Source organism: Phascolarctos cinereus, unplaced genomic scaffold, assembly GCF_003287225.1.
Source record: "Phascolarctos cinereus isolate Bilbo 61053 unplaced genomic scaffold, phaCin_HiC Scaffold_5;HRSCAF=322, whole genome shotgun sequence".
Taxonomy (NCBI): Eukaryota; Metazoa; Chordata; class Mammalia; order Diprotodontia; family Phascolarctidae; genus Phascolarctos; species Phascolarctos cinereus.
The window spans coordinates 246881691-246909634 of NW_027555958.1; the positions used below are offsets into that span (position 1 = coordinate 246881691).

Consider the following 27944-nt stretch of genomic DNA (forward strand, 5'->3'; position numbering starts at 1 on the left):
GGTTTTTAATGTGTTGTTTAATTTTACTGAACTATTTGTTTCCTCTTTTTTTCTTTGTTTTAAAAAATGGCTGGGAGGGATGGGAGAGGGCTACATTGGGAAATGTAGTTGATGTAAAAACAAAATATATCCATAAAACTTTATTTTAAAAAAATAAGGCTTTGGAGTCTCAATTCTGATATCTGTGTGACTTTGGGCAAGTCACTTAACTTCCTTGGGCTTCAGTTTCCTCGTCTATAAAAAGAGGGCGTTGGACTAGAAGATTCTGGTCCCTTCCAGCCCTAGGTGATTCTTCTACCCTGGATGCCGGCGGGCAACCACCACTCAACTATTTATTTCCTCCAACGGCTCAGAAAAGAGTAATCAAAACAGTACTACGGAGAATTCTGGGAAGGGTGTTAAAATCAACTGCACTAAAGCTCGGTGAAAAAGCACTGGATAAAAAGTCCCTTTTCCGGCTCCTGCTATCTCACCTAGTTAGAATGCAAGCTCCCCGAGGGCAGCTGAATGCCTCTTTTGTATTTGTATCCTTTATACTTTACTAGGCAGAAAGTAGGTGCTTAATAGTCAGTAAATATTTTGTTGTTGTTCAGTCGGGTCCTACTCTTTGGCGTTTTCTTGATAAAGTTACTGGAGTTTGCCCTTACCTTCTCCAGTGAATCCATTTTGAGAAGTTTGCCCAGGATTACACAACTAGGATGTGTCTGAGTCTGAATCTGAACTCAGGTCTTCCTGACGCCAGGCTCAGGGTTCTATCCACTGAGCAAGTAGCTGCCTCTTTATAGTTAACAAATACTTTTTCATTCATGCAAGCATTCAAGGCTCAGCTTAGATGACACCTCCCCAAAAAGCCTTTTCTGATTTTCCCAATAGTTCTTTCCCTCTTCAAAATACCTGGAGTTATCTGTGTACACGTACGTGGTGTATCTCTACCTTGCCCCATACTCACGTTAACTGCTCCCATATTCCCCAGTGGGTGCAAGTTCTATGAACACTGTTCATTTTTGTCTTTGCTAGCACACTGCCTGGTACACAGACTCTCGATATATTTTTTACTTTGAGTCAATGCCCCCTCCAACTCCACACGACTGGATCCCCGGGAGGCAGCTCTCGCACGGGGATCAGCGCGAGCCAAGCACCACCTTCCAGTTCAAGCCCTGGACCACCAGGACCCGAGGCTAGCACGCATGCGGAGCCCAATTCCAGAGGGCAGGAGAGAATTGCCGGCGTTAAGAAAGCAAAGGCGGAGGGAGGAGGGAGGATGCACGTATTTCCGCTCCGGCGGACAAATAATACTGGCCAAAGGGGAGGAGGCTAGTATTCCTGGACCCTTTAACAGAGTAGGAAACGGGTGGGGGAAAGTCGGGAGGAAAGGGAGGTATCGCACCCCTTTAATTATACACACACCCCATACACTTTTTGCCCCACTGTAGCTTCCTCCTGAAGCCACAGCCGCCGCAGTAGGCGAAACCGCGCGTGCTGAGTCCAGGCTGCCTGGCACGAGCCGCCCCCGCCCCGGCCCCTCCTCCCCAGCCCGCCCACGCAGAGCCGGAGTCGCGCGCCAGACCGCGCGCACGGGCGCGCACGTCCCTGCGCCTGCGCGTCACTCAGGCCTGCCAGTGCGTGGTGGGTGCCGCCGGCCCCCGGGGGGGGGGCGGGGGAATTAAAGGAAAAAAAAAAACTGCGCGTGGAACCGATCCAGGTGAGAGGCGCGCTTCCCGATGGGGTCATGGGATTTAGGGGAACAGGTTCTCCGGAGCAGTTGGGCCCCGAAGGTTGGGGGGCAGGAGAGTAAGATGCTGGGGGGGGGCGTGCGCGGTGCGTACGGGGGGGGGCCGGGAACGGGCGCGTGTAAACGTGCCCAGGGGGGCGGGGAAAAGGGAGAGCGTGCCCCAGACTAGGGAACCCTCAAACCCCGGCCCCTCCCCCCCACACTCCGCGGGCACACCTACCCCCCCCCCTCTTGCCCTGGTCCCTAGTTCGTGGGCGGGATGCTTGGGGAAGAAAGTATGCGGACCCCGCCCCTCGTGGGACTTCGCCTTCCCTCCCCTCCCCCTGGGATGGGACGGAGCAAAAACTGAGGGGTGGAGGGTGGTCTGGAGACGGAAGTAGCATGCTTCTGCCCCTGGGGAGGGGGGAAAAGGGGAGAGGAGGGGGCCGAGGTTTGGGGAAGGGGTGAAGGACCGGCTTCCTAACTAATTCACCCTCCACCAAACACAGGAAACTCTCCCAGCACTCCCAGCACCATGGCATCTGGAGTGGAAGTCTTGCGATTCCAGCTCCCAGGGCATGAGGCTGCTACCCTTCGAAACATGAACCAGCTCCGAGCAGAAGAGCGCTTCTGCGATGTCACCATTGTGGCCGACAGCCTCAAGTTCCGGGGCCACAAGGTAATCTTGGCGGCCTGCTCCCCATTTCTTCGTGACCAGTTTCTCCTCAATCCCAGTTCAGAACTACAGGTCTCGCTAATGCACAGTGCCAGAATCGTGGCAGACCTCCTCCTGTCCTGCTATACTGGTGCTCTGGAGTTTGCTGTCCGTGACATTGTCAACTACTTGACTGCTGCCTCCTACCTTCAAATGGAGCATGTGGTAGAAAAATGTAGAAATGCCCTGAGCCAATTCATTGAACCCAAGATTGGCCTGAAAGAGGATGGAGTTAGTGGAGGGATTGGATTGACTGGGCTCAGCTCCACCAAGTCACTCCTCCCACCTGCTCGAACCCCAAAGCCAGCTCCCAAACCCCCACCACCACCACCTCCTCCACCTCCTCTTCTCCGACCAGTGAAGCTAGAATTTCCCCTAGATGAGGACCTTGAGTTAAAGGCAGAAGAGGAGGAAGAGGATGAAGAAGAGGATGTGTCAGATATCTGCATTGTCAAAGTGGAATCAGCATTGGAAGTGGCACAGAGGCTTAAGCCCCCTGGAGGCATTGGGGGGAGCCTTGGTCTTGGAGGGAGTCTTGGCCTTGGGGGCAACCTTAGCCTTGGAGGGGGTCTTGGCCTTGGGGGGGAGTAGTGGACTCCTCATCAATGAAGTTGGAGAAACAATTGATGCACCTGATGATAGCACAGCACCCCAGGGGGTAGTGAAGGCCTGCTATAGCCTTACAGAAGACACAGAAGGGGAGGGTCTGTTGCTGTTTCCTGGAGGTCAAGTAGGGGAGGGCATTACCCTTGGGCTGGGAGATGAAGCCCTAGCAGCAGCCACTATGTCCCGGAGCAGTGGTGTTAGTGGGAGTTATGGGGGCATGAGGAGTCCTATACCAGGAGGCTCCCCAGTGGGAAACCCACTGAAGAACATCAAGTGTACCAAGTGCCCAGAAGTGTTTCAGGGTGTGGAAAAACTTGTGTTCCACATGAGAGCCCAGCACTTCATCTTTATGTGCCCTCGATGTGGGAAACAGTTCAACCATAGCAGCAACCTCAACCGTCACATGAACGTCCACCGAGGTGTCAAGTCACACTCCTGTGGTATTTGTGGCAAATGCTTCACGCAGAAGTCTACACTACACGACCACCTCAACCTTCACTCTGGGGCTCGACCCTACCGTTGTTCTTACTGTGATGTGCGCTTTGCCCATAAACCTGCCATTCGACGCCACCTCAAGGAGCAGCATGGCAAGACCACAGCAGAGAATGTCCTTGATGCCAGTGTGTCAGAGCTCAATGCCCTCCTCCACTAGCAGGAGGAGGGATAACTAGGGGAGGGGGTGAGGTGAGGAAAGAAGATTGCTGGTAGAAGGGGGTGATGAAGGATCCTCTTTCACCAAGGGGAGGAAGTTTGAAGGGGAAAAGGGCTTTTCTGTTTCCAGGAGAGTTAACATACATTCTGGGGTTAAAGGCAGAGGTATTACAAAAGAACAGCTGCTCAGATCTTCAGGGGGAAAAAGGTGGGTTAGACGTTACTGAGGGGACTGACAAACCTTTCCTTGGGATGATAAGGAAAGAAAAGTTTTCCTGTATTCTAGGATAAGAAGGGCCCAGGAAGAGGGAAGGCTCTTTTCTGGAAGAGGTAGATTATTGGGTTGCGGATGGTGTGCAGGGTGTAAGTAGTAAAAAGGGGAATATAGGAGAAGATGGTTTTATCATAGGGTAAGAAAGCTATAGAGAAGACTTAACTCAGTTGGGATAGGGTGGGTGGGAATTGGGAGGGAATCTTACCAAAGCTATACCTATCCTTAGGTGGGAATAGAACAGGGGAAACCTCTTAAATTCTTGGGAGAGCAACTGTTATGAGGAAAAGGTTATCAAGTCCCAGGGAGAAAAAGTAGAGAATGTCTTTCTTGCATGCTAGGGAGGAGGGGAGGGGGACAGGGATGGGCTTTTGTCTCAGTAGACAAAAAGTGACAAATGGTGGCAAAAATGAAGAAAAAGGGAGAAGAATGGAAGTAGACTAGAAAACAATAGAGGTAAAAGGAGGAAAGTCAGAAGTAGTGAGGGTTGGGGAGGGGACATGGGGGAATGAGGAAAATACCTAGAAAAGGGCTCTTAGGGAGGGGAGGGAAGCAGCTGGGGAGGGAAAGGGTGTGGTAGACAATAACGGTATTTTTTAAGGAAACATATTTTTCAGGAGTTTTCTGGAATCTGAGGTCTCAGTTTGTTTTTATTTTCCACAAAATAAAAAAAGGGTTTTTTTCTTTATATTTTGTTGTTTGTGAGTCTGAGTTATCCCTTTCCTTCCAGTCTGGACTTAGACTACCTTGGCCATCCAGCTTCTGCTTCTCTTTGAGTTTTCTGTACCTGTCCAGTGTTTTTAGTCACCTCCTGGTCTCCTCACCATGAGGGCAAAGACCGTGTAAACTTTTTTCAACAGTACTTTGCTAAATTCTTAGTACTCTTCATATATGGTGTTTCAGTCCCAACTCATGTCATTATCTACTTGTGAGATGTCACATACAAGCCTGTTGCTTAAACAAAGGGAGGAAATTAGACTAGATCAGAGGTTCTCAAACTGGCATGATAGGCTTGGATGGGGTAAAAATACATTTTTTTTCCCACTAAGATCAAACGAACAACATTTCCTTCAATTATGAATTTTAAGTTATTCTGAGAAGGGATCCTTAAGCCTCACCAGACTGCTAAGGAGGGAGTGTCCATGATGCCCCCAAAAAGGTTAAGAACCCCCAGACGGGATGGTCCCTGGGGCCCTCTCCAATACTACTCCGAGTTTGTGGATGGAAGGAAAACTTTAAAGGCCGCTCTCAGCCTGTGCAAACTACAGCTCCCAGGAGGCCTCGGAGGCGGCCCCGGGTGCCCAGTCCCAACCCCCAGGAGCCGGGGCTGCCGACTCGTCCGGGTTCAAGGGCTGTGGTAGAGACGGCTGAGGCGGCGCGGCCCTCCGTGCTGGGAAAGCGGCGTCTGCGCTTCTTCTGGTCGTGATGTCATTAGCGAAATTGTGATTGTGTTAAGTTCTCGGAGGGACCGGTGGCCGGCCGGGCGGGACTGGAGTAGTCTTTAATTAAGCCCTAGTTACTCACAATAAGAGCCGGGAGTAAAAGCCCTAGGTAAAGGGGAGGAGCGTCTCGGAGTACCCCCATCCCCACCCACCTCCAGGGGCAAAGGCTTCTCTCCAGCTTCAGCCCGGACCGAGATCAGAGGCAGAGGCACGGTCCTGCCTCTTGCCGGGACGCCCAGACCTGAGGAACCTCGGCTCCGGGGTTATTGGGCAATAGACTTGCACCACAGAGGCGGCCCCCGCCCCCGTCCCTGCACTCCGGCGGAGCGCCCGCGCTCGCCCCCCCATGGTAAAGGCCAGGGCGGCCAGATCGCAGTGGCCTCCGAGGCGCCCCCGCCAGAACCCTCCCAGGCATCCTCCGCAGCCCTCGGGGCTCCTGTCCCAGGAAAATGGCAATGGAATGGGCCACGGCTCCTTTAAGGGTTCTCTTCCTCCTCCCTCCTTCCACAACTCCCCCATCCCCCCTGGCCCACGTGACCCGGGCGGCCGCGCGCCTCCTGGGCCCCCCGCGCGAGCGGCTATGGCGGCGGCGGCGGGAGCTGCAGCGGCGGCGGCCGCCGAGGTGCGGAAGGGGAGGGGGGGGAGGCGGGTGCATGCCCGCCCGCGCGCGCGCCCGGGGGAAGCGCGCACTCGTGCAATGCTCCGGGGGTGCAACGGGGCCGGGGGGCCCGAGCCGGGCTTGCAACAAGCCGGGGGGCCAGCGCCGGGGGCCGGGGAGGGGACCAGGGGATGGGAGGCGGGGGAAGCGGGCACGGAGGTGCGCGTGCAGCCGCTGGCTACCCCCGAATGGGCGGATGGAGCCGGGGTCCCAGGGGCACGCGCACGGGGTGCGCGGGGCAGACCGCCAAGCTGGGGGGGAGTGGGTGCCGGGGGGGGCGTCGCGCGGGGCCCCCGCGGCTCCGGGGACAAAGGGGGAGCGTCTCGTGCACCCGGGAGGAGGGGGCGGGGCCGGGGCGCGTTGGCCACGCCCCCTCCCCTCCTTTCTGTTCCCGGGATGCGGGGGCTACCGAGGGGGAGGGGGTCTCTTCGGGCCCGGGGGAGAGGGCGAGGGCCACTTCCTGGGAGCCGAGGCAGAGGGCGAGGGGCAACCCATCGGGGCCGGGGGAGGGGGCGAAGCCTGCTCTCTTCCGCCCGGACCCAGGCGTCCTGGGTTCCTCTGCCCCCAGCCGGGTTGACCAGTCCCCCTACCCCTTGTCTCCCCTCGCAGGGGGAGGCCCCTGGTGAGATGGGGGGGGCGCTGCTGCTGGAGAAAGAACCTCGGGGAACTGCAGAAAGAGGTAAGCATGCAGTGTATACAGGATGTCTGTCCCCCAGCCCCCTCTTCTTTCCTATTGAGAAAGTAGCCTTGTTCCCAATACCCCCTTCTTTTTTCTCTCTGGAAGTGACCCTTTCCAATAACCTGGCAGGATGGTAAGCTACCTTTGCCCGTAGATTCCTTTCCTCCCTCCTTCCTGGAAGGAATCCTGTTCCCCAGCCATGTGTGTGTCTGTGTGTGTCCCTCTGTCTGTCCATCCCTGTCTCTGTCTTTGTCCCTGTCCCTGTCTCTCTCATCTCAGCTCACTCCTCAATCTTTCTCTTATCTTCTTAGGTCTCAGCTCCTCAGGAGATAAGTCTCCTGGAGAGGAGACCCCACCCCAGGACCATCCAGAGTCTGTGGAACCCACTGGCCCCTCATCTCCTGCCTCAGTCACAGTGACTGTAGGGGATGAGGGTGCTGACACCCCAGTGGGGTCCACACCCCTCATTGGTGATGAGCCAGAGAGTCCAGAGGGAGATGAGGGCATCCACAGTGGTAGGATGTTGTTAGGTAAGGAGGTTGGGAGGGCTTGAGACTGGGGAATTCAAGGAGCAGGGAGAACTGGGCTCTCAGGTCATACCATTTTCCCTCCTCTCTCTCCCAACCGTGTTGTCCAGGCCATGCCACTAAGTCCTTTCCCTCGTCCCCCAGCAAAGGGGGCAGCGCCTGCCCAAGCCGGGCGAAGATTACCATGACAGGGGCCGGGAAATCACCTCCCTCAGTCCAGAGTTTAGCCATGCGGCTGTTGAGCATGCCTGGGGCACAAGGGGCTGGAGCTGGGCCTGAGCCTGCCCCTACCCCCACCCCTACCCCAACCCCTACCAGCCCTGAAGGGAAGCCCAAGGTCCACCGAGCTCGAAAAACCATGTCCAAACCAGGGAATGGACAGGTAAAGGACATATGCAGGGAAGGGAAGAAGTATATCTTATAATAAGGAGAGGGAGCTGGGGGGAAAAGGGGAGTCTTATCTTCCTTTCTGTGTATTCCCCAGCCTCCAGTTCCTGAGAAACGCCCCCCTGAAGTTCAGCATTTTCGAATGAGTGATGATCTTCACTCAGTTGGGGATATGGGAACAGGTATATCCTTCAACCATAGATTCTAGCATCTTTCTCACCCATGCCATTGGGACAACAGTTAACTTTGGTCTGGGGCATCAAAAATCTTGCTGAGGTTTGAGGAGAAGAACCTTACTTGACCTCTTTAATTCCAGACATTGCCAAAAGGAGGAAGCTGGACTTGGGAAGTGGAGGCCCCCACAAGAGAGGACCCCATGGCTTGGTAAGGCTGCATCAGGGACAGGACCAAGGGGCAGTAAGGGAGCTAAGAACAGAATGACAGCCTCTTTGAGAGAAAAACAAGTACTGAAAAGGAGAGAGGTGTAGAAATAGAATATTTTAGTTCCTTAGAGAAGGAATTTGCCGACAGGACGGCTCAGCTGGAGTAAGGGTGGGGAGGGGAGAGATGCTGACTCTTGGGTGGGACAGGTCTCTAATATTCAACACACTAAGGTGCCTTCTAAGGGCAAGGTACACAAGGTGATACAAAGGAGAAAGATAGTTTCTGCTATTGAGAAACTTAGTGTTTAGGAGATTTAACCACGTCTATCAATCAATCAACATTTATTAAGCTCCTACTATATATCAGGCCCTGTGCTAAATGCTGGGGATACAAAAACAGGCAAAAAATAGTCCTTGCCCTCAAGGAGCTTACAATCTAATGAGGGAGACAACATGCACACAAATATATACATAGCAAGCTATGTGCAGGATTAATAGAAAATAATTAATGGGGAGGGCACTGGAATTAAGAGGGTTGGGTAAGGCTTCCAATAAAAGATGGAATTTTAGTTGGGACTTAAAGGAAACCAAAGGTCATTAGAGCCAAGGAGGAAAAGCATTCTTGGCCTGGGGGACAGCCAGAGAAAATGCCCAGAGCCCAGAGATGCAGTGTTTTGTTTGTAGAACAGCCAGGAGGCCAGGGTCACTGGATCAAAGAGTATGAGTTTCAGAGTAGAGAATAAAAAGACTCATACCTTAGGTTATAAAGGGCTTTGAATGTCAAACAGGGGCAGCTAGGTGGCACAGTGGATAGAGCACTGGCCCTGGAGTCAGGAGGACCTGAGTTCAAATCCGGCCTCAAACACTTGACACTTGCTAGCTGTGTGACCCTGGGCAAGTCATTTAACCCCGATTGCCTTAAAAAAAATTTTTTTGAATGTCAAACAGAGCATTTTATATTTAAGCCTGGAGGCAGTAGGAAGCCACTGGAGTTTATTGAGTAGGAGGATGACATGATCAGACCTACACTTTAGGAAAATCACTTTAGTGGCTAAATAGAGGATGTATTGGAGTGGGGAACGACTTGAGGCAGGCCGACTCATCAGTAGACTGTTGTAAGTACCTAGACATGAGGTGATGAGGTCCTATGTTATCATAGTGACAGTGTCCGAGAAGGGGGCAGCAGGTTGCAAAGGTGAAATTGACAGGCTTGGCAACAGATTGGACGTGAGAGATAGTGAGCAATCCAGGATGACTCCTAGGTTTCAAGCCTGAGGAACTAGGAAGATGGTGTTGCCTTCTACAGTAATAGGAAAGGGGAGAGAGGGGAGATGTGGTTTGGGGGAAATGTAATGAGTTCCATTTTGGACATATTGATTTTAAGATGTCTACCTGACATCCAGGTCAGAATGTCTGAAAGAGTTGGAGATGTGAGATTGGAGGTCAACAGGGGGATTAGGGCAGGATAGGTAGATTTGAGGTTGACATCCTCATAGAGATGGTAATTAAATCCATAGGAGTTAATTAGGTAACCAAGTAAAGGTGAACCAGGTAAGGTAGTATATAGAAAGAAAGAGGACCTGGGACAGAACCTTGAGGGACACCTGAGAGTAACATACAGAGGTGTATCCAGATAGGTAGAATGAGAACCAGGAGAAAGTGGTGTCCAGAAAACTTGAAGAGAATATCAAGGAGGACAGAGTGATTAGCGTTGTCAAAGGCTGCAGAGAGGTTAAGGAGAATGAGGATGGAGAAAAGGCCGCTGGATTGGCAGCTATGAGATAGATCATTAGTAGCGTCAGTTTCTGTGGAATAATAAGGTGGGATACTGTATTTTGAGGGATTAAAAAGACAGAGGAGAGAAAGAGGAGGAACCTATTATAGATGACTTTTTTAAGGAATTTAGCCACAAGAGGCAGAAGAGATACAAGATGATAGTGGGGATAGAAAGATCAAGTGAGGGTGTTTTTCAGGATAGAGGAGACATGGGCATGTTTGTGGTTAATAGAGAAGCCAGTAGCCAGTGAGAGATTGAAGTGAAAGAGTGGGGATGACAGAGGAGGCAATCTGTTGTAAGAGACAGGGTGGAATGGGATCTCTTGAACAAGTAGAAGGGTTAACCTTAGTAAGGAGTAAGGCCACTTCATCCAGTGAAACGGGTGAAGTAGGAGAGAGTGGTAGGAGTATGAATGATGTCACTTCCCTACTCAGTAAACTCCTGTGGCTCCCTATTGCCTCTAGGATAAAATATGCCCCTTTGAGTTTTTAAAGTTCTTCATAACCTGGCCCTAACCTGCCTTCAGTAATGTACAGTAAGGTTCCCTTTCCACGCTCTAAGATACAGCCAAACTGGCCTTTTCTCTTCTCACACTTGACACCCCATCTCCAGTCTCCTCACTTTGCTTTGTTCAGTTTCCTCCACTCCACCTTACAGCTCAATCACCACCTTCACCCTTTTCTGATTTCCCCAAATGCTAGTGCCCTCCTTCCGACTGCCTTGTATTGTTTGTGCCTATGTGTGTGTGTCTACACACGTATCTCCTCCAGGTAGAATATAATTTCCTTTAGAGTAGGGATTGTTTCATTCTTTATATTCTCAGCATCTAGCACAGTGCCTAGCACTTAGGAAATGTTGGTTGGTTGGTTGATATACACACAAATATATCATAAGATAGAAGTTGATAAAGGCAAAGGAGATATCTTGACAAAGTATCACTCTAGGAACATGGAAGGAGGGAGAGAACACTTTTAGCTGATGGGATCTGGAAATCTTCATGGAAGGGGAACTCTTTATTTCCCAGTTGGAAGAGCTGGGGCCTGCTGGGGGGTCTGAGGACATGGCCCTGGAGAAGGAAAACCAGGAGGCCATGGAAGACTGGGATACAGATGTAGGAGAAGGCTTCAGTTTGTACTATGACTCATACTCTGTGGATGAGCGAATTGACTCAGACAGTAAGGTAAGGAGCAGCTGGGTCTGGGGTGAGGTGACCTCCCTACCACCAGCTTCTTGCCATCATTTATGATGCCTCTCTAGCCTTAGAGGCTTTAGAGAGTCTGTGTATTGTGCCTAATCTTTTCTTTGCTGACTCTGTCTCTTTTGTTCCTCCAACCATCATTTCATACTTACCTACCAGGAATGCTTCCCTGATTTACCAGACAAAACTACCTGTACACACATGCAGGTTTACACACATTTCCCTGAGCCCTGATGTCACAGTTGTCCTGTTTCTGTATTGACTTGTCCAGTTGAGAGCTCCCCAAGGGAGAGGACTGCCTCCCCATCAGACTCCCCACCATATCACCCAAAGGACAAGACCTTTGATCTGAGGGTCACCCTCCCACAGCCCCATCTTCTTCTCCCTTTCTAGTCTGAGGCAGAGGTCTTGGCTGAGCAGTTGAGTGAAGAAGAAGAGGAGGAGGAGGAGGAAGAAGAAGAAGAGGAGGAGGAGGAAGAGGAGGAGGAAGAAGAGGAGGAGGAGGAAGAGGAGGAGGAAGAAGATGAGGAGTCTGGCAATCAGTCCGATAGGGTAAGGGTCGGATATCAGGGTCTGTAAAGGAAGTCTAGGCTTAGGAACAGAGAAGATAAACTTGCATACCCAGGTTCCGATTCTTCCCCCTCCCCCTCATCAGAGTGGTTCTAGTGGTCGACGAAAAGCCAAGAAAAAATGGCGGAAGGACAGTCCTTGGGTGAAGCCCACCAGAAAACGTCGAAAGCGGGAAACACCACGTGCCAAGGAGCAGCGGGGTAATAATCCAGATTAAGTTCCTGTCCCCCCAAATCCTTGTTCTCCTCACATACACATCCCTGCCTTGGTTTCCCCCAACTTTTCATCTCTTTCTCTCCCTCTGTACTAGGGGTGAATGGTGTTGGTCCCTCTGGCCCCAGTGAGTATATAGAGGTGCCTCTGGGGTCTCTGGAGCTACCCAGCGAGGGGAACCTTTCTCCCAACCATGCTGGTAATTGGGAAAATGGGGGAGCTGATTCAGGGAGCCTTGGGTGGGATAAGCTAAGGGTAAGAGTAATAACTCAAGACTAGCAATCACAGCATAACCAATGGTGGCAGAAGAAGAGAGTTCCTGTTACTGGAAGGGATGGGATTAAATTTTTTGTTGTTTTTTTTTTTAAGAGCAGTTTTGATCTATTGGGTAGATTAGTTGGGCAGAGAAAGGGAAGGGTACAGTCACTGATCCTAACTGGATGAAAAAACCAGCCAGTAAGATGAAGGGAGTTGGGGGGCAGAAGTAATGTCTGGGTCTCCCTATGACTTTTTGTCTTTCTGCATCCCTTTGCCCCGAGGGGTGTCAAATGACACATCATCCCTGGAGACGGAGCGGGGGTTTGAGGAGTTACCCCTGTGCAGCTGCCGCATGGAGGCTCCAAAGATTGACCGGATCAGCGAGAGGGCTGGGCACAAGTGCATGGCCACAGAGAGCGTGGATGGAGAGGTGGGTCTGGACTCACAGGGAAGACAGAGAACGGGGTGGGAGGTAATGACAGCAGATAGCTAGTTATGAGTCGGATCTTTCAAGTCCTTTCTAACTGTGAGTTCTGGTGGATATCCAGTGGGTGGGAGGGTAGGGAGTGTGGGTGGGCTGGGGGAAAACTGGGGAAGAGTAACAGGGAAATAATGGGATCCTCAGCTTGTCTTTTCCGCTTCTATGCCTTAACTGTTCCTCGTCTTTTTTCGTCTGCCGCTCCTCTGCTCACACCCTGTCCTCCAGCTGTCGGGCTGTAGTGCAGGAATCCAAAAGCGGGAAACAATGAGGCCTTCGAGCAGAGTAGCTCTGATGGTCCTCTGCGAGACACATCGAGCCCGGATGGTCAAGCATCACTGCTGCCCAGGCTGTGGCTATTTTTGTACAGCGGTGAGGAGGGATATTGGTAGGGCTATGCAAATCCCCAGGACAGGGTAGGGGAGGGAGGTTGCTGGGCAGACGACCAGACCTCCATGGGGAGGGAGGAGTTGGAGGGAACCATGAAGCTGGGTCATTTATTTGGGTCCTAATACCGTTGCCCCAATCCCCCCCCCAACAAGGGCACATTCTTGGAGTGTCACCCTGATTTCCGAGTGGCCCATCGATTCCACAAAGCCTGCGTGTCCCAGCTGAATGGGATGGTTTTCTGCCCCCACTGTGGGGAGGACGCTTCTGAGGCCCAGGAGGTGACAATTGCCCGGAGTGATGGGGTGGCCCCACCTCCTGGCACTGCTGCTCCTGTCCCCCCACCCCCTGCCCAGGATGCCCCTGGACGGGCCGACACTTCCCAGCCCAGGTACCCCTCCCCCCCAGAAAAAAAGAGCCCTCTCCCTTTGTAGGCTCTTCTTCACCTATTATCTTTCATTTCCATTTCTACTTACCTTTTAAACCCTTACCTCTTTATCTCACGTTCTCTTACTTTTCTCTCCCCATTCCCTCCCCTTGTCCTTTCATACCTTCCTTTACCTTTCCATGCTCTTTCCCTCCCCTCTCTCCCCCTTCCTCTGTCTTTTCTGCTGTACCTCTTCTTCCCCTTTCGTTTCCCCTTTCCTTCCTTCCCTCCTTGTCCTTTTCTTTCTTCCTTCCTTTCTTTCCTTCTTTCCTTCCTTCCTTCTCATCCTTTCCCTGGGATATGAGAGTCTTTTCCCTTTCCCTAGTCTTTTTTCCCTCCCTGGGACATAAGAGCCCGTCTCCCCACACCTCTTCTGTTTCCCCAGCGCCAGGATGCGAGGTCATGGAGAACCAAGACGCCCCCTCTGCGACCCACTGGCTGATACCATCGACAGCTCAGGCCCTTCCCTGGCATTGCCCAATGGCAATATCCTCTCAGCTGTAGGTCTAGGGGCTGGCCCAGGCAGAGAAGCCCTGGAAAAGGCACTAGTCATCCAGGAGTCCGAGCGGTGAGAGAAACTAATGGCTGGCGGATGCACAGATAGCTGGGTCTCTGAAGGGAGAGGGATCTTTTTTTAGTAGACTCATACTTAAGGATGAGTAAAAGAATGGTGTCTCAAGGAAGAGGCGTTTGATGAGGGACTCAGGGTGTTAAGCTCTTAAGTCTCCCTGTTCCATCCCCTTCCCCTCTCCCTCTCCCCCTGGCAGAAGGAAGAAGCTTCGCTTTCATCCCCGGCAGTTGTACCTGTCTGTGAAGCAGGGGGAGCTGCAAAAGGTCGTCCTAATGCTCTGTGAGTGTCCACCCCAGCCCAAGGTTCTCTCTCTGTCCATCTGTCCCTCTCCCTCAGTCTCTCTCTGTGAATGACACTCTTCCCCCCCCCCGCCCATAGTGGACAACCTGGACCCCAACTTCCAAAGTGACCAGCAGAGCAAGCGCACACCCCTGCATGCAGCCGCACAAAAGGGCTCTGTTGAGATCTGCCATGTGCTCCTGCAGGTAAGAGCAGGCCAGGCCTTCGGTGTCTGACGGTCCCCTTTCCTTGCCCACAGAATTTAGGATCCAGGGCCTCTCCTCCCACTGTCTCCCCTTCATCCTAGTCACTGAGGGAGGCCCTCATCCTTATTTGACCATCTCTTCCAGCCCTCAGCCGTCATTTCCCTGGCCCATCTCCTTTTGTCCCCCCTGCCCTGTTCCAGTTCCCACTCTCTCCTGGAATACCCCTACATGCGCGCGCGCGCACACACACACACACACACACACACACACACACACACACACACACACACACACACACACACACACACACACACACACACACACACACACACACACACACACACACACACACACACCCCCCACGTTGTCATTTCTACCTTACCAGTACCTTTTATGCCCATCCCCTTCTCACCACTCACACAGACACCGTCCTAGTTCAGGCCCTCACTGCCTCTCACCTGGACTATTGCAATAGCCTTCTTCTTGGTCTTCCTGCCTCAAGTCTCTCCTCACTACGATCCATCCTCCATTCAGCCTCCAAAGTGATCTTCCCGAGCCACAGCTCTGACCATGTCACCCCAGTAGCTCCAAGATCAACTATAAGGTCCTCTCTTTCGCATTTAAAGCCATTCCCCAATCTGCTCCTTTTCTATCTGTCTTCCCCATCTTACACTGTACTCTGTCCCACCCACTGTATGATCTAGCTATACTGTCTTATGTGCTGCTCTGTACACACTCCAACTCCTTATTCCATGGCTTTGCACTGCCTGTCGCCTAGGTACAGAGTATTCTGCCCCATCATCTCCATCTCTTAGCTTCCCTGGCCTCCTTTAAGACTCAGCTCAGATCCCACCTTCTACAGGACACCCTTCCTGGTCCCTCTAGATGCTAATTCCTTACCGCCAAGATTACCTTTCACCTACCCTGTACGTAGCTAGTATGTACCAAGTTATTTGCATGTCGTCTTCCCCCATTAAAATAGAAGCTTCTTCGGGAAGGGACCCTTTTTTTGTCTTTCTTTGTATTCTCAGTGCCTGGCGTATAATTATTGCTCAATAGAGGCTTGTTGACTAACTAACCCTTTTTCCTACCTGCCAGGCTGGAGCAAATATCAATGCTGTGGATAAGCTGCAACGGACCCCTCTGATGGAGGCTGTGGCCAACAACCACGTGGAAGCCGCTCGATACATGGTACAGCGAGGAGGCTGTGTCTATAGCAAGGTGGGCACCTCAGCTGGCTGGTGGGCACAGTTGTACTGGTCTGAGTGGTGCAGTGGGAGATGTGGCAAGGGGTTATAGATAAGGTGAAGGAGAAAGAACAGGAGGTAGCTGTGTGTGTTCCTTGGGGGCAAGGGCTCTGTAAACTTGGATGAGAAAAAAAAATTGCATCTTTATTTTTAGTAGCCCCTAACTGAAATTTAACATTTCCTTCAAATATTTTTTGTAAGTGTCAAGTGTCTGAGGCCGAATTTGAATCAGGTCCTCCTGACTCCAAGGCCACTGTGCCACCTAGCTGCCCCTCCTTCAAATAGTTAAAAACATCATTCTGAGGAGTCCATAGGTTTCACTGGGCTGCCAGAGGGGAACTGTGTCTCCCTGCCTTGTCCAAGCTCCCCCCTCTCCTCAAAAAAAAAATGTGAGCACCTCTGCTTGGGGTATTAAAGGTCTGTGTGCACTTGTCTTCCCAGGAGGAAGATGGTTCTACTTGTCTTCACCACGCAGCTAAGATTGGCAACCTGGAGATGGTCAGCCTGCTGCTCAGCACTGGCCAGGTGGATGTAAATGCTCAGGTCAGTGACCTGTGGTTCTCCCCCTCGCCTCTGTTCCCCGTCTTTGTCTTTTAATTGTTCTGAGTGTTTCTGTGTCTCCAGTTGCTGCCTCTCTCCCTTCACCTTTTTGTGTATGCTCTTTTTGTCATTCATTCTCCCATCTCTGTTCTTCTTTGACTCTCTTTTTCCTGCACGGTAGTGACTTGTTCTCTGTCTCTGCCTGTCACTGTCTCTTCTCTGGTGCCACTTACTGCCTAAGCCCCACCTCCAGCCCATGTATCTCTCCCTGCCTTCCTGTGTTGTGCTTTGTCTTTGTTGGTATCCATCACTAGTCTCTCCCATACTGTCTCATTCTCCCCCTAGATTGCTCCTCTCCCAACCTCTGTCTCCCATGTCCCATCTCTCTTGCACTTCTCTCCTTCCCTGTTTGTGTTTTTCTGTGTCTCTCCAAGAGAGAGAGAGAGTGTGTGTGTGTGTGTGTGTGTGTGTGTCTTTCTCTGAGAAGGGGAGGCTCTGAGAGAAGGGGAAACCCATGCCTCTCTTTTTAACCAGATACTGCTATAGGAGACGTGACTGGGCCCCAACACTTACCTGCCTCTTTTTACTCCTTCCAGGATAATGGGGGCTGGACACCCATTATTTGGGCAGCTGAACATAAACATATTGAAGTTATTCGGATGCTGTTGACCCGAGGAGCAGATGTTACCCTCACTGACAATGTAAGAGAAAACATGTGGGTACCCAAGGGTGGAGCAAAGTAGGATGATATCTTGGAATCCTTGGATATCTCACATTTCTTCATTTTGTACCTCCCTGACTTAGTAATATGCTATTGGGTATTGGTTTTACCCTTATTCATTTCAGATTCCTATACTACACCAATAAGCCCCACGATGGCAGGAACTAAGTCTTATTTAATCTTTGAACTTCTCCAGTGCCTAGCGGGTGATTGGTCATTGTTTGTTTTTGTTTTTTTCACTTTAACTGAGCCTTGGGGACCAGATATCCTGAACCAACTCCTATATCTTTCCCTTGTCCTCAGGAAGAGAACATCTGTTTGCACTGGGCATCCTTCACAGGCAGTGCTGCTATTGCCGAGGTCCTACTGAATGCCCGCTGTGACCTCCATGCAGTCAACTATCATGGCGACACACCCTTACATATCGCTGCTCGAGAGAGTTACCACGACTGTGTGCTGTGAGCATCTCCCACACCCCAGAGCCTGTGCCCTGGGTTCCCCATTCTTCCTCTTCTCTTCCCTTCTGTCCATCCCTCTTCTGCTTCTCTCATTGGCTCCTGCCGCATATTCCTTACTGCTTTCCTTGTTCTACCCCTTCAGGCTTTTCCTGTCCCGGGGTGCAGATCCAGAGTTACGGAACAAAGAAGGAGATACGGCATGGGACCTGACCCCTGAGCGCTCAGATGTCTGGGTGGCCCTGCAGCTCAACCGAAAGCTTCGCCTTGGTGTGGGTAACCGAGTACTGCGGACAGAAAAGATCATTTGCAGGTGGGGGTTCCTAGAGTCACCTGTCCATTTAATTGCTCCCCCAAAAGGGTCTGGGTGGGGTCTCATCCCCTCAGCCATATTGCTTCTCTTCCCCCTAGAGACGTAGCTCGAGGTTATGAGAACGTGCCAATCCCCTGTGTCAATGGAGTGGATGGGGAGCCGTGCCCAGAAGATTACAAATACATTTCTGAGAACTGTGAAACTTCAACTATGAATATTGACCGAAACATCACACACCTGCAGGTGAGTGGGTTGGGAAAGATCCCCCAGACTTCTTGATATCCTAAGTCTAACATTTCAGAGATCCTTAGCCAGTTTCCTGATTCACCTCCAGTAGTGTCAGAGGGCACCCTCTTAGCCCAGTCCCATTGCGAACTCCTGACAGCTCTACCCAAAGCGTTGCTCCCATGCCATGTAGACAAAAGCCTGATGATCTCTGACAGAATGAGGGCTCTGGGCTGTGGAGGGGGAGCGTTCTAGAGGCTGGAGGGCAGGACACCTGGGTCCTGGACTTAGAGGATTATGACCCCAGTGTCCTCACTCCTAGCACTGCACCTGCGTGGATGACTGCTCGAGTTCCAACTGTCTCTGTGGCCAGCTCAGTATACGGTGTTGGTACGACAAGGTGAGTGAGCTTCCCGACCCCCTCATTTTCTAAAGAGCCCTCATGTCCCTGGGAGGAGTCCTCCCCCCAACTTCCAGTGTTCATTTTCTATCCCTTCCTAAGGAGGAGGAGCTGTCCAGGACAGAGGGGGCTCAGAGAGGAGGAAGTCTTCCCTTCATGGGGATTCTCTCTCCCCTTCCCCGATCCCAAACCAAGGGCAACAGAGAACATTTGTTAGGAAACTGCCATTTTTGTTGATATATGCAGATAACCTTCAAATGGCCCTGTATTTGTCCTGCTTCTTATACCAACATGCCCTTCTCCTCCTCCTCTTCCTCCCCCTCCCCTCCCCCTCCCCCTTCCCCCTCAACTAGCCCCTTCCCATGGGATGGGATGAAAGATTGGGAAGGAAGAACAACAAGTGGTCTGCCATCAATACCACTGTCTCTTCTCACCTCTCCCCTTTTCCTCTGGAACCAGGATGGACGTCTGCTTCAGGAGTTTAATAAGATTGAGCCCCCCCTGATCTTTGAATGTAACCAGGCCTGCGCCTGCTGGAGAAGCTGCAAGAATCGAGTGGTACAGAGTGGTATCAAGTGAGGATGCCTGCCTTTCAGCCGCCCACTCCTTCCGGACCCTGGGGACCCAGGCATCCTTAATTCCCTACTGCAGTTTTAGCCTTGCCTCTTGAGTGAAGTGTGAATAGTGGGGCACCCTTTGGTCCTAGGGCTCTCTCTTCCCTCCCCATGACACACCTTCCCATATTTTTCTCCTTGGGAGGTCCCTCTGAGAGATACAATGGAAAAAGTACTGGATTTTGGGAGTCAGAGGACCTGGGTTCAAATCCCACCTATGAATGGGAGTTGCTTCTGAGTGACCTTGAGAAAGACACTTTACTTCAGCTCTAAATCTAGAATCCTCTTTCTGTCTTTGCCCTGGATGTCTTCCTGTCCATCCCCCTGTCACAACACTCCATGCCTTTTCCCTTCTCCCCACCCTCCAGGGTTCGGCTACAGCTCTACCGTACCGCCAAGATGGGTTGGGGTGTCCGTGCATTGCAGACCATTCCCCAGGGTACCTTCATCTGCGAGTGAGTGTGCTGGGGACCGCCCACAAGGGAGTGTGGAAGGGTTTGAGGAGGGCAAGGGCTGGGACTTTTTGGTGCAATAAAAAGGAGAGGCTATCTGATGTGTGGATAGAAGGCTAGACTTGAGTCAAGATGGCCTGGTGTCAGGTCTTACCCCTTGATACATACTAACTTTGTGACCCTGAACAAATTACTTAAACCTCTTAGTGCCCTCAAGCACCATTTAGAAAACTAAATTACAGAATAGTTGCTGACCTGCATTGGTGGAAAAAATTTTCGCAAAAGGCATTCCCTACAGCCGTGAAATCACAGGCCTAGAAAAAAAAAATTGAGCTTGGATTACAGCTTTAGATAGGGGTGAAAGTGGCTTTAGAGGTCATCTAATCCAACCTCCTCATTGTACAGATAAGGAAATAGGCTCAGAGATTAAGTGACTTGGTCATAGTCACAAAAATAGTAAAGGGGGAGGGGTAAAATTTGAATTGGGTCCTCAAAATTCCAAACAAGAGCCCCTTCCCCTAAACATATGTCCACACATAGATATCTCTAGGAGAAAACTGCTCACTATGAATTTGTGCTGTTTTCACCTCTTCCCTTGCTGTTACTTACTCACCAGTCCTGTTATTCACCTACTTTTAATTCCCTAGTATACTTTGCACTACTGTTATTACACACCTTCCCAGTCTCCAGTCCCCTCGCTCTCTGAACAGACAATTTCACTAAGTGCTTTAATAAGAAAATAAAAATCGTCCTATTCTGAGCTGCCTCACCTTCCTAACTTGCCACCCCATGTCTCTTCATCCACCCTCACTTTTTCAAGTTGAAATCTGTCCACCTAAACTCATGGTCCTACCCGGTGACACCCTGTCCTACATCATGGTCCCCTAACTCTTACCTGATCTTCTATCATGCTTTCAGTCTTCAGTGTCTTCAGTCTCTGGTTTGAGTCTTCTCCCCTCCCCTCCTTTTTAAAAATATTTGAATGGCACTTTCAAACTACTGTCCTATATCTTTTCCCTTTTTAAAAAACAAATATTTTATTTGTTTTAATCCACCAAGATCTACCTTCTCACCCTCTCACCTCAACTCTCCTCCCAGTTGAGAACATGAGAAAAACAAAATCCATTACCAGCATGTATAGTCAATCAAAATAAGTTGGATGTTGGCCATGTCCAAAAAGAATTAGTCTCATTCTGCATTCTGAGTCATTCACCTCTGTATCTGGAGGTAGGCAGCATGTTTCATTATTAATCCTCTGGAATCTTGATTGGTTATTACGCTGATAAGAGTTCACATACAACAGTATTCCCGTAATTTGTTCACCCTGTTCCTCAGTTGTGGGCATTCCCTCATTCCCGTCCTTTCCCCACCCCTCTCCTCCTGTTTTCCTATTGAGCAAAATGGATTTATGTACCCAGCTTTGTATGTGTGTATTCTTGCTTCCAGATAAGTTCTGATGACTATAAGATTCAAGTGTAAGCCATTACCTATTCCCCCCCCCCCCCCGTGCCCTTATAGATGTCTATCTTCGTACCTTGGTACCTTGGAGAAGATGATCTTACCAGTTCCCCATATCTAAATGTAAGCAGTTTATCTTTGTTTCGGCTTTTATCATTGTTCATTCATGTTTATGTTTTTTTATGCTTCTCTTCACTCTTGTGTTTGAACTAATGAGTTTCTCTTCAGCTCCTCTCTTTATCAGGAATGCTTGGAAATCTAGTTCATTTTTTTCCCCCTGTAAAATTTTACTCAGTTTTCTGGGTAAGTTATTCTTGGCTGAAAAGCCATATCTTCCACCTTCTGGAATATTATATTCCAAGTTTCCTGCCTTATAGTGGTGGTTGCTAAATTGTGTGTGATTCTGACTCTAGGGCTCCTCAGTATTTTGTGTCCTTTCTTCCTGTTTCCAGGATTTTTTCTTTGACCCAGGAGGTTCCTAGCAGTTTTCATTTGGGGCTTTCTTTCAGGAGGTGACTGATGGATTCTTTTTATTTGCACTTTGCTCTTTGGTTCTAAGAGAGATAAGCAGTTGAAAGATTTCTTGAAGTAGAATGTCATTGGCCCTTTTTTGGTCTTGGTGTTCACATAGTCTAGTGATTCTTTAATTTTCTTCTCCTTGATCTATTTCCAGGTCAGTTGTTTTTGCTATGAGATACTTTGCATTTTCTTACCCCCCCCTTTTTTTTTTTCAGTCTTTTGACTTTGTTTTAATATTTCTCATTGCTTCATAAAGTCATTGGCTTCTGTTTGGTCTATTGGGGGAGGTTTTGTACTTCTTGTGCCACAGTGTTAATTCCCTTTCCAATTCTTTTTTCTGTAGCTTTCATTTCTTTTTCTAATTTTTTTCCTCAAGATTTTCATTCCATTTTTATAAAAATATCTTTAACTCTTTTTTTTAAACTCTTGCTTCATCTCTTCCACCATAATAGCTATTTATGGTGCGGTTCTTTTTTTTTTTTCTCTCTCATTCTTCAAGCCCATTTCCTGACTTTGGACTAAATGTTAGGGGAAGGCTCTATCGCACTTCTGGAAGGAAGGTCTAGGCTGGTCCAACAAAGCTGTCAGTTGGCACCTGTCCTTGTGACAGTGCCCCAATATGGGTATGCAGTCTCCTTTTGTGGTGATGTGCAGCCTGTCCTTGGACATTGGAGTCTTCCATTTGTGACAGTTGCCCCTGTTCTGACCCTGTTCCCAGTGTCTACAGATCTCTCTGTCTCCCTATGCCAACCTGGTCCAGATGAATGATGCATTGTAACTTTTTCTGGATTTCTCCATCAGGATTCAGGCTGGTGAATTTTATAGATCTATTAGGAGCAGTTGTAGACAGGAGCTCGGCTGCCTTAACTTCCTGCTACTCTACTATCCTGGTTTCACAACCCTTTAATCTCCCCATTTAATGTTCTAGCTTCTCCAGAGAGTCATCTTTATAGCCAGTGCTTCCACTTTATCGTGCCCAATTCTCCTTAACCACTTGCAGCCTGGCTTTTACCCCTACCAGAAAACCAAAACCATTCTCACAGAGGTCACTAGTAATCTTATCCACCATATTCACTCTTTTAAAAGTCCTTTAAAAAGTCTTCATCCCTCTTAATCTTTTTTTTTTAAAGGCAGTCAGGGTTAAGTGACTTGCCCAGGGTCATGTAGCTAGTAACTGTCAGAGGCTAGATTTGAACTCAGGTCCTCCTGATTCCAGGGCCAGTGCTCAGTCCACGGCATCACCTAGTTGTCCCCATTCCCCTTAATTTTTATCATCTCCCCAGCACGTGATGCTGTTGACCACTCATTCCTACTGAATACTCTCCTCCTTTGGCCTTCATGACATCATCTTCTGATCCTTCTGATGCCACTCCTTAGCATTCTTTCTTTCTCTATCATTCCCTGACTCTTCTTCCTCATCCTACCCCTGAAAGGTAGTTCTTTCCTCAGAGCTTAGCTGTTCATCTTCTTTTGTCTCACTCTTCCCTCTCTGCACACACACATCTTTCCCCTTTCTTCTCCCCTTCAGACCTCATCTATTGTCATGCTGTCATGGCCTCTACTGTCATCTCCCAAATCTACATTTTTAATCCTAACCTCTCTCCTGACCTTCAGTCTTACATCTTCAGCTTTCTACTACAAGTTTCCACTTTAATGTTCCAACAGCACTTCATATTCATCAATATACCAAACTCCTCATCATCTTCTCTCTAAGAGTGACCTCCTAGTTGCCTAGATCCCAAACCTCAGTCACCTTGGAGTCCTGCCTTCTTTCTTTTTTTTAAGGCAGTTGGGGTTAAGTGACTTGCCCAGGGTCACACAGCTAGTAAGTGTCAAGTGTTTGGTCGGAGGCCAGATTTGAACTTAGGTCCTCCTGACTTCAGGGCCAGTGTTTTATCCACTGTGCCACCTAGCTGCCCCTCCATCACATCCAGTAGTCAGTCTCCAAGTCCTGCAAATTGTCCTTCGATCTCTTACATCTGTTTTTTCTTTTCTTCCTCCACTGCCGCCTGCCATGTCCAGCTTCTAAACGTAGCTCAATCATAAAGTATTTACCATGATTTCCTAGCTGATTTATCTTCCTGTAGTCTCTCCTCCACTTAAAAATCTATTCTAAACATACTACTAGATTAATTCCATTAATCCAGTCAGCCAACACTGTCTTCCCAAAGCATCACTATTAACTTGTCTGTCATATCACTGTCTTGCTCAAAAGTATTGAGGAACCCCTCACTTAACTTGGCATTCAAGGTTGCTATAGTCTATATTCACTCGCTATGCCGTTAAGCTCCCCCTACCCCATTACTTCCTTGTTCTTATTCTACTCAATTAAACAATAAATTCAGTTAACATCTGTTATACACCTACATTCCCATCCTTCATGAATTCTAAAGTCTGACAAGGAGGTAGGGCATAAACACAGAATTCTAATTGGCAGTATTGTAGAAGTACATTAGAAGTGCCTTGTAGGGTTACTGACCAGGGAGATCAAGGAAGGCTTCATAGAGGGGGGTAACATTTAAGTTGGAAGGATAGGTAAATGCTGACAGGTGATAGACTCAAGATGCAGAATGAGATAGGCAGTTTTGGATATGGCCACTTCAAGAATTTGTTTTGTTTGACTATAACTATTTATTACAAGGGTCTTAACTTTTATTTTTTTCCCCCAATGGAAGGGAGGGTACAAGCTGAGAAAATGAAATTTAAAATAAAGGATGAATAAAAGCCCACTAGTGTTATGTAATGAGAGCTAAAGGCCAGGATTCAGATCTCATCTTTGACCCCAGACTATACCTCTCAGTGTCCCCCAGGCAGCTCTGTATAAGACCATAACGTCTTAAGGTGCAGAGGAGATGCTGAAAAGGTTCCCCACTCCCATGAAATCATAGGTCTGGTCAAAAAAATGAATGAGTAGGGGGCAGCTAGGTGGTGCAGTGGATAAAGCACCAGCCCTGAAGTCAGGAGGACCTGAGTTCAAATCTGACTTCAGACCAAACACTTGACACTTACTAGCTTTGTAACCCTGGGCAAGTCACTTAACCCCAATTGCCTTAAAAAATAAATCAATAAATGAGTAGGCAAAGTCTGTTGGTGGAAGGAGAACATTTCTTTTTGTAGGATGTAACAGGAGCAAAAGTGATAGTGGGATATGGGGACAGAGAGCAGTTCCAGACTGACTGGAACATAGGAATGTACTGTAAAGGTAGGATGGGGAGAGGCTGATATGACATAAGGCTGTAAAGGGAGAGTGGTACCAGATTGTGAAGGACCTAAATCAGTCAGTCAACAAATACTCATTAAGCTATGCCTGGTGCTATTCTAAGTTCTAGGGATACATGTATGAAGAATAAAACAAACCTCACTCCTGCAGTGAGTTTACATTCTAAAGTGACTAAATATAACTATATACATACATGTGTGGATACAGACATATACTTACTGAATGCCAAACAAGGAATTTAAACTTTACTCATTAAGCAGTAAGAGGCCCAGGAAGCTTTTGAACAGATCTGTGTGTAAGAAATACTCTGGTAGCAGTGTGAAGGATGGATTAGAGGACAGAGAAAATAAGGCTTTAGCTAGCTATTGAAGCTGTGCAGGCTGGTGCTCTTGAGGTCCCTTAAACTGTGAGCTTCTCAAAGGTAAAGATTGTCTTTTGCCTTTTTTCTATCCCCAGCACAGTACTTGGCACATAAGTGGGCACTTAATAAATGTGTACTGATTGAACAGTAAGTAGGATGATGGCAGTAGAATGAATGGAGAGAGGAGATAGATATAAAATTAGCCTATTTGTATCCTAAATATGCCTTGGCTTAGGACGTTCACCCTACCTGAAATGCCCTGCCACAGGAGTGGGGAACCTGCAGCCTCGAGGCCACATGTGGCACTGCAGGTTCTCAATTGTGGCCCTTTGAATCCAAGTGTGTTTTGGATTCAGTCAAAGGGCTGCACCTGAGGACCTAGAGGGCCACATGTGGCCTCAAGGCTGTAGGTTCCCCACCCCTGACCTACACCCATCCAATATTACCCATTTTAATAGCCCAACAGAAGTGTTTCTTTTCTTTTTTTTTCTTTTTAATTAATTTTTAATTTTCAATATTCACTTCCACAAGATCTTCAGTTCCAAATTTTCTCCCCATCTCTCCCCTCCCCCCACCCCAAGATGGCATACATTCTGAATACCCCTTCCCTAATCTGCCCTCCCTTCTATCATCCCCTCCCCTTCCTATTTTCCTGTAGGGCAGGATAGATTTCTATACCCCATTGCCGGTATATCTTATTTCCCAATTGCAGGTAAAAACAATTTTTAACATTTGTTTTTAAAACTTTGGGTTCTGAATTCTCTCCCTTTCTTCCTGCCCACCCACCCTCGTTGAGAAGGCAAGCATCTCAACACAAGTGTTTATAATCATAACATCCCACAATGATCTGGGGCTCCCAATAGTACCTAGTATCTGAACCACTGCAGGAATGAGGATGGGTGAGGTGAGGTTAGGAAGGATGACAGATTTGGAGTGGGGACAGAGTCCTTCAGAGAAATTGAAAAGGATAGTGCAAGAATAAGTCACAAAAGGTTAGAAGTGGGGATTAGAGTGTGTAGTATGTGGGGACCTGTGGACAAACTTACCCTCCTCTGTATCCCTCTCAGAACTCCTCTCTTCCCCCTACTGGATTAGGTATGTTGGGGAACTGATCTCAGATGCTGAGGCAGATGTTCGAGAAGATGATTCTTACCTCTTTGACCTGGACAACAAAGTGAGTAGATTGGGATGAGGGGGGAGGCCTTAACCTGTTTCCTCTCCAGTGCCTCCCTTAAATCTTGAGTTGGGTCAGCAAGAAATGATGCAGCATCAATAACTACGTTGAGACTTCGGCCCAGTAGCAAGGAGTGAGATAGGGGAGGTAACCAATCCACATTTTCTCCAGGATGGAGAGGTGTACTGCATTGATGCCCGATACTATGGCAACATCAGCCGTTTTATCAATCATTTGTGTGACCCTAACATCATCCCAGTTCGAGTCTTCATGCTGCACCAAGACCTCAGGTTCCCCCGAATTGCCTTCTTCAGTTCTCGAGACATCCGGACGGGCGAGGAGCTAGGGTGAGGGGGATGCAAGGGTTCCCTGGGGTGGCTGGAAGGGTGGGCAACTGGATCTTTAATGAGGCAGCCAGGTGTAGTCCCTAAAGAGTCGGGGGAGACAATGTGAGGGAGGGGAAGTGTGGGGCCCAGGAGGCCTGGGTTCCAGGAATAGCATCCAAATCCCACAGTAAGCTCTGCCACCTTTCTACTTGTATGACTTTGGGAAAGTTGTCACATCCCAGCTCTAAAATGAGGATTTGGGGCCAGATCATGGGTTTTAACCTGTGGGGTTTGTGGATAGATGGATTTGGATGGGGGGAAGAAATGACATCTTTATTTACACTTAACCTGTACTGAAATTTACCATCTCTTTCAATTATGAATGTAGGCAACAAACCTGTAGTAATATGTTTCTATAGACTGTCAAAGTTGCCCACAACACAAAACAATTTAAGGATCCCTGGACTAAATTATCTCTAAGGTCCTTTTGAACTCTACATTGTATGGTCCTATGACCCTAATGTGCTCTCTGCTAGCCCTCAGAGGGTTCCTCAGGTACTCTGGCATTCTCTCAGAATCTCCCAAGTGACAGGCAAAGAGCTCCCTGTTACACCCCTCTCCTTGCCCCCTAAAGGTTTATATTTGCTGCTGTCTCCAATCTTGGGTTGGGTTTAACATGAGGCTTGGGCCTAGTTAGCCAGAGCTTGAGTCCCTAAAAAGTGGCCAAAGAGGATGAAAGCTGGGGCGAAAGCTTCTCGGGCGGGTAGGTAGGCAGATTAAAAACCCGGGAAGACTTGAGGTCTAGATCCCAAGTTCCCCTGATCTTCCTGGCAGGTTTGACTATGGTGACCGCTTCTGGGACATTAAGAGCAAGTATTTCACCTGTCAGTGTGGCTCTGAAAAATGCAAGCACTCAGCAGAGGCCATTGCCCTGGAGCAGAGCCGCCTGGCCCGTCTGGATCCCCACCCAGAACTGATTGCTGACCTTGGGTCCTTGCCCTCCCTCAGTTCCTGACCCCAGATCCAGTGACTTCTGGGGGGCTTCCTCACAGAGTTTCTTCTCCTGGGAATTGTTCTCACCTCTCAGAACTAGCTGCCTTTTTCCTGCCCACACACTGTCCCAAGCCATTCCTGTTCATTTGTATCACCTGTTTTGAAACTGGGATACTCTTCCCCATCAGCAAGGAATGATGGTGTCCTGTTCTGCCATAATGATTGATTCCCAGACCCAGTTCCCCACTTTGAGACAAAAGTGACCTCCTTTGTATTCCCCACTACCTATCAGAGAGAGACAGACAGACACACACACACACCCGCAATTGGATTAAAGAAAGGGCATCTTTGGGGATCTGAGCACCCAACTGGGGTGTGTCTGCAGCAGCAGCCTCACCTCCCCAGAAAGTCAAGGGCAATCTGTGCTCTCCCACCCTGAACATTGCTTCCTCCCCCATATCACTTGACCGTCATCACCCCACTCCCTGACAATTTTTTTTTTCTCAATAAATGTTTTGGTTTCGTTATAAGC

At 49.2% G+C, this 27944-nt stretch overlaps 2 protein-coding genes across 5 annotated transcripts; both read left to right on the plus strand.

Annotated features, from left to right (window-relative positions):
• Positions 1 to 1551: 1551 nt before the first annotated feature.
• On the plus strand, positions 1552 to 4642 carry ZBTB12 (zinc finger and BTB domain containing 12). The gene is given in 3 exon segments (XM_020974311.2): positions 1552 to 1702; positions 2221 to 3002; positions 3004 to 4642. Coding segments are annotated over 2 exon segments (1437 nt in total). The 5' UTR covers positions 1552 to 1702; positions 2221 to 2246; the 3' UTR covers positions 3685 to 4642.
• Positions 4643 to 5321: 679 nt separating this feature from the next.
• Positions 5322 to 27942, plus strand: EHMT2 (euchromatic histone lysine methyltransferase 2). Of its 4 annotated transcripts, none has more exons than XM_020974301.2 (28): positions 5322 to 6018; positions 6664 to 6733; positions 7045 to 7263; positions 7371 to 7642; positions 7745 to 7829; positions 7964 to 8031; positions 10832 to 10987; positions 11399 to 11557; positions 11631 to 11775; positions 11886 to 11987; positions 12328 to 12476; positions 12753 to 12896; positions 13067 to 13302; positions 13724 to 13906; positions 14106 to 14188; positions 14288 to 14394; positions 15493 to 15615; positions 16083 to 16184; positions 16778 to 16882; positions 17206 to 17360; positions 17503 to 17670; positions 17769 to 17913; positions 18218 to 18295; positions 18755 to 18870; positions 19278 to 19364; positions 26015 to 26093; positions 26265 to 26440; positions 27254 to 27942. In XM_020974301.2, the coding sequence occupies exons 1-28, from the start codon at positions 5743 to 5745 to the stop codon at positions 27432 to 27434; spliced, it is 3969 nt and encodes a 1322-aa protein (XP_020829960.1). In that variant the 5' UTR covers positions 5322 to 5742; the 3' UTR covers positions 27435 to 27942. The 4 variants fall into 4 exon arrangements, with proteins under 4 accessions (XP_020829960.1, XP_020829961.1, XP_078011589.1 ...); XM_020974302.1 differs by having other exon boundaries at positions 5323 to 6018; positions 11661 to 11775; XM_078155463.1 differs by lacking the exons at positions 5322 to 6018; positions 26265 to 26440; positions 27254 to 27942 and having other exon boundaries at positions 6436 to 6733; positions 25987 to 26070.
• Positions 27943 to 27944: the final 2 nt, after the last annotated feature.

Excerpts from the sequence above, each read along its gene's own strand:
- EHMT2 (XM_020974301.2), top strand. The coding sequence starts at position 5,743 with ATGGTAAAGGCCAGGGCGGCCAGATCGCAGTGGCCTCCGAGGCGCCCC. Across the intron at positions 7,830-7,963 it reads AGTTGGGGATATGGGAACAG|ACATTGCCAAAAGGAGGAAG; the intron begins GTATATCCTTCA and ends CTTTAATTCCAG. Across the intron at positions 18,871-19,277 it reads GTGGTACAGAGTGGTATCAA|GGTTCGGCTACAGCTCTACC; the intron begins GTGAGGATGCCT and ends CCCACCCTCCAG.